Genomic DNA, 4,864 nt, shown 5'->3' with positions numbered 1-4,864 from the left:
AGACCCAGCTTCCCAAAGCATGCCAACAACATGGTTCTCTACCTCTATGCTTCTGTCACTTCTGTTAGTCCATTAAACTAGGAACCCATTAACTAATCCATAATGAGCTCAGAGCCCTTTTGATCCAATCATGGATTAGATTCTTCTGGGATTCTTGCCACCTCTGGTCATTGCTATGCTGGGGACCAAGTCCCCAACCCAGAAGCCCTGGGAGGATATGGCACATCCAAACCAGAACTTTTCTAGATGGAACACAGCCACATTAATACTTTGTTTTTAGCTATCTGGGAATGGTTTTAGACTTGTGTACTAGGATGACAAGAAGTTCATATTATTTAAAGACATGGTCTGCCTNATCTAGCAGCAATGGAAAATTAACTCAGAACCAACATCCCTGTGATNCACCTGTAGCCTGCTGGACTGGCTGAACAGAAGTTCTTGGTCTTGCTCAGAAATCTTGTGTCTGCTGGAAGCATTTAGGGGACTGAGAGAGCCTAGCCTCTTCACTNGTAAGAGGTTGTAAAGTATTCGGTTTTTCATGATCCTTAACATTCAGTACTTAAAATTGTGATACACTCAGGGACATTCTTCTCTTTAGGACTCCAAGTCTTCTTCTGGCTAATTAACTTCACAATATGGTATCTCTTGAATAGTTTTCATGAATAATTAAGAAGTAGTTCATGATTTATTTATATATAAATGCATATTTATATATAGTTGAAAGAATTACGCTAATACTCGTGCAGATTAGTAAGATCAATATTGTTGCATTGGGTAAAAATATACATGAAGGAAGCATGTCTCTATCTGTAAGAACTCAAAGTGGCTTTAATGATACTATAGTAACTAGTTCATGTTCTGCTCTACTACTTCATGTTAGTCTCTTAAAGAGTCATACTTCCTTTTGAAGACATTATGGGAAAGGGATTTCCTTGGGTGGACTTGTTCCCAAATGAATCGCCTGTGTGGCTCTGAGACACCGTCAGCACACACACACTCTCAGAAATCAAGGAGACATATAGGCACAGCATAGGATAGCTTTTTAGAGGAATGGAAACTTGCCTGTGTGAAAATCAAAGCAGAGAAAATTCCTGTGCAATCAAATGCATTTATTATGCAACTTAAGCAAGACAAAGGGTGAACAAATTCGTAAAGTAGATGCCACCCATCGATTAGCAGCTGCTCATGCACACAACTCTCTGTGTGCAAGGCTGAGTTCTTTCTGACACCAGCAAAGGGTTGCTTCCTCCACGAAATGAACATCACGTTGCTCACATTATCATCACCATCCTGAACATCTGCTACTGTGGCACAAACAACCCACTGACCCTCTCAGCTCCAAGCCAGGCAGCTGACACCCACACATCTGCCACGCAGACCATGGCAAGGAGCGTCTTCTTGTTCTGAAGCCAAAGAGTTCAGAAGCGCGAGCACAGGATGCAAACTCGGAGACACGGAGAAGGGACCCACATCAGCCAGATGACAATCTACCCTACTAGATTTTGAGAGCATAGATGCTTGTGAAACAGTTTAGGCTGGTACTCACTGGAGTCAAAGCTGCCCCAGTTTAAAGCCGGGGTGGGTGGAGTTCATCACATAAACTGCTGCAGCAAAACTCAGCAGAGACACTGTCCACAGTGCATGTGAGGCTCCTGGGCTCCTGATAAAGGTTTCCCTAACTAAAGAGTGACTCTGTGAAGGGCTGAGCAAAGGGAGGGTACCAAGCCCTGGAGAACCTGCCCTGAAAGCCAGGGTGCCATGTTCTATTATCTACTGCTTATGTGTTTCTTAGCATGTCTTAGATGCTAAGTCTGAAAGCCACAAAAATTCTAGAGCTGGGATAGGTCATCTACTCCGGACAGGCCACCTTANGTGTAAAACCATGGCAGTCCAGAGAGGTAAAGCAACTTGTTACAGGCAGAGAATGGTGGGAAAGGGCTAGATCAGACTGCAGTGACCTAACCCTCACCCAGGCGGGGGCTCAATTGCATATGTGGCTAATTGTTTCAATAAAGAAGCCTTAATACTGTCAATGCATTGTTTTAATCCAAAAAAGAAAAATATCATCTCCCCCAAAATGGTGCCTTCCATCTCCAAATTCTGCCCCTCTATCACATCCCAGTCCTAGCCTAGGCCTTAAACTTTAAGCCTCATCCTCTCCCCTCTCCCTCACCTCCTCTCTCCTCCTCCTCTCTCTCTCTCTCTCTCTCTCTCTCTCTCTCTCTCTCTCTCTCTCTCTCTCTCTCTCTCTCTCTCTCTCTCTCTCTCTCTCTCTCTCTCTCTCCACACACACTCACACACACACACACACACATACACACGAGTGTGGGTAGCTTGCAGTTTCTTGCTGTACAGAGACAGAACACATCCTCAGTAAGGCACAAGTGTCTCTCAGTCCAGGTCTATACATGATGTCTGGGAAACTGGCTTGTTTTCTAGAAGAACAGGTGCTTCCGAAATCAGAAGGTCATCCTCCCCAAAGGAGCTCTGCTCTGTGTTCACAAAGTTGGGGATGTCAAACTTCATGAACCTGGCTAGCTCCTCCTCAGGCCTCCCACTGCTTCTGATGGCTTCCTGGAGGTGGACATCACTGTCGATGGCTGTTGTTTGGTGGCAAACTTTAACCCTGTCCAAGTGTTCTACTTCATTGATGTAACAGTGGAACAGAGACCTGGACTCCTCGTTGCCCTGACGAGAAAACACCTTGTCTGACTCCAGTGGCTTCCCAAAGTCTGACACAAAGCTGTTCATCCGGAACCTCTTCTCTGAGGACTCCGCATTGCTGTAAAGAAAAAAAGGAGAGGTCACAGATCTGCCAGCTTACACGCCTACAGCCTCGTGCTGTCCTGTGTGGAGGCCAGGCCAGGAGAGTCCCAGAAAGCATCTACTTGGTGTCTCTTAGGTTATGAAGACCAGCACCAGCAGTGAGGTACATCACTTCTCAACACAGACCTCCAGATGGAAGCCGCTGGATTTTCCTGAAGGCAGATAGGGTGCAGAACCCCCAGCATCCTGTGAGCACTCCAGTGGTTCTTGGATCTCCTGGATTGAAATCAGTTTTTAGTCTTTTATTTCATGCTCATGCGTATGTGCTGCATGTGTCTGGGTGCGTGGATGTGTGTGCAGGTGTATGTGGAGCCCAGAAGTCCACACTCAGNGTCTTCTTCAGTATTTGTCGTTTTTGCTCTATTTTATACCTCTTGGGAAACAGGATCTTTCACTGAATCTGGAGCTCACAGATTCAGCTTAGACTTGCTGTCCAGCAAGAACCAGGGAATCCCCCTGCCTCCACCTCCCCCATTATTGGGATTACAATCACATCACCATATACTGGTTTTTATGTGAGTTTCCAAGATCCAAAATTCAGGTCCTCAAACTTGCATGGCTATCGCTTTAAACTAGACCATCTCCCAGCCTTGCATCAAAGTCAAGTCTCTGAACAAAGTCCTGTCGTGCAAACCTTTAGACTCTCTGGAGATCAGACTCAGTAATCAGCATTTTCACAGAATCCCCNTGATCGTTGCTATGGTNATGTTCAACCTCACAAGCCCCTCCCTCATACAGCACAGAGCTACAGTCCTGTCAGGATCAGCCTAGCCACTTCTTTCCTCTGGGCCCCATCTCTACGAGAAACCTTCTGCAACACTTTCNATCCAGGCTAGGTGCTCTGCAGGGACACTGGGAGCTTCCCCTCGTTTGTCTTCCTCTCTGTCTTAAGCCCATTTCTCCACTTTTCTGNCACCTGCTTCAGGTGGCAAGCGCTCCAGGACCAGAACTGTATGCTTCTTGCCTGTGTTCCCAGTGCCAAGAACAACAGTAGGTGTATGCTCNTCACTTAGCATGTTTCTGTTGGACGAGTGAACGAATGAACACATCAGTCATAAAGAGATCTGAAATTAAAGCAAATCGTGTCCTGGCAAGATGCCTCTTCTGTGGATCCTACATGCTGGAAATAAATTCAAAGACNTGGTCAGCTAAGGCCCAAAACTAGAAGCAGATGCACCTGAACGGAGGGATGACTGGCAGGAAGTGTAGACTCCAAAGACAGTGATATGGGAAGTCCAACNAATCAGTTCCATGCAGGTCTCTCCTCTGCCTGTATTTAGCTACAGGAAACCACCTTGTCTCTGCTCCCTCTTCTGAGCTGCTCAGTCATCTGCCGCAGGGCTTCCTCCCCAGGGTGCTTGGCAAGCACAGACCATTTGGTACTCTGCACCTCCCACAACTGGCCAGCCCAGGTGGTTGCATAGGCTCAGATACCATGATAGTGCTGGGTTATCTTCCTGCTAAGTACTAGTGAGAGTGGCCTCAAGGAAGGTAATGAAGACCTTGCCGTTGTGTCCAACATTACCACACAGCACTGCAGTCTACAAAGTTTGTGCGCAAGAACCTTGGGTTACAGGTGAGAGAGATCATACAGCAGCCAAAAGCAAGCACTGACTGTTCTTCTGAAGAACATGAGTGCTTAGAGCTACCTGTGACTCCAGATCCCTTCTTCTGGCCTCTGTGGGCACCTGTACACATATGGCACATGTGCGTGCGTGCACACACACACACACACACATACACAATGTTAAAAACTTTCAAGTTAAAAAAACATGTTTTAAGTAANTTTACCATATTGTGGGCCACATACATAGCAGTCTTCAGCCACATACACCNTGTAGGCCTCAATTCACAGAGGCATGCTAGAGGGTCTTAAAGCAGCTTGGCCCTCACAGAGTCATAACTGAGAATGCTCTTAGGTAGTTAACATAGTACCAGTCAAAAGATGCTAACAGGCTGTGGAGAGCTTGCAGCTGAATCCTACCTTCAATGTTCAGGAAAGAAACACATGCATTATTGCTAGGATTTATAAAATGTG

The 4,864-nt window shown here is 46.2% G+C and overlaps 2 protein-coding genes across 2 annotated transcripts in view; one reads left to right on the top strand and one right to left on the bottom strand.

Moving 5' to 3' along the window:
* Cep162 (centrosomal protein 162) overlaps positions 1-1,499 on the top strand; it is a 65,717-nt gene extending 64,218 nt beyond the window's left edge. The window contains exon 20 of the mRNA XM_029481969.1: positions 1,410-1,499. Within this exon, the coding sequence (XP_029337829.1) occupies positions 1,410-1,499 (90 nt within the window). The remainder of the gene's footprint in view (positions 1-1,409) is intronic.
* Positions 1,500-2,276: 777 nt separating this feature from the next.
* Positions 2,277-4,864, bottom strand: part of Mrap2 (melanocortin 2 receptor accessory protein 2) — a 34,895-nt gene continuing 32,307 nt past the window's right edge. Inside the window, exon 5 of the mRNA XM_021173432.2 lies at positions 2,277-2,782. Within this exon, the coding sequence (XP_021029091.1) occupies positions 2,392-2,782 (391 nt within the window). The 3' untranslated portion in view covers positions 2,277-2,391. The remainder of the gene's footprint in view (positions 2,783-4,864) is intronic.

This window comes from Mus caroli, chromosome 9 (assembly GCF_900094665.2).
Source record: "Mus caroli chromosome 9, CAROLI_EIJ_v1.1, whole genome shotgun sequence".
NCBI lineage: Eukaryota > Metazoa > Chordata > Mammalia > Rodentia > Muridae > Mus > Mus caroli.
The sequence above is the reverse complement of the archived record's forward strand: the minus strand, read 5'-3'. Positions and strand labels throughout refer to the sequence as shown.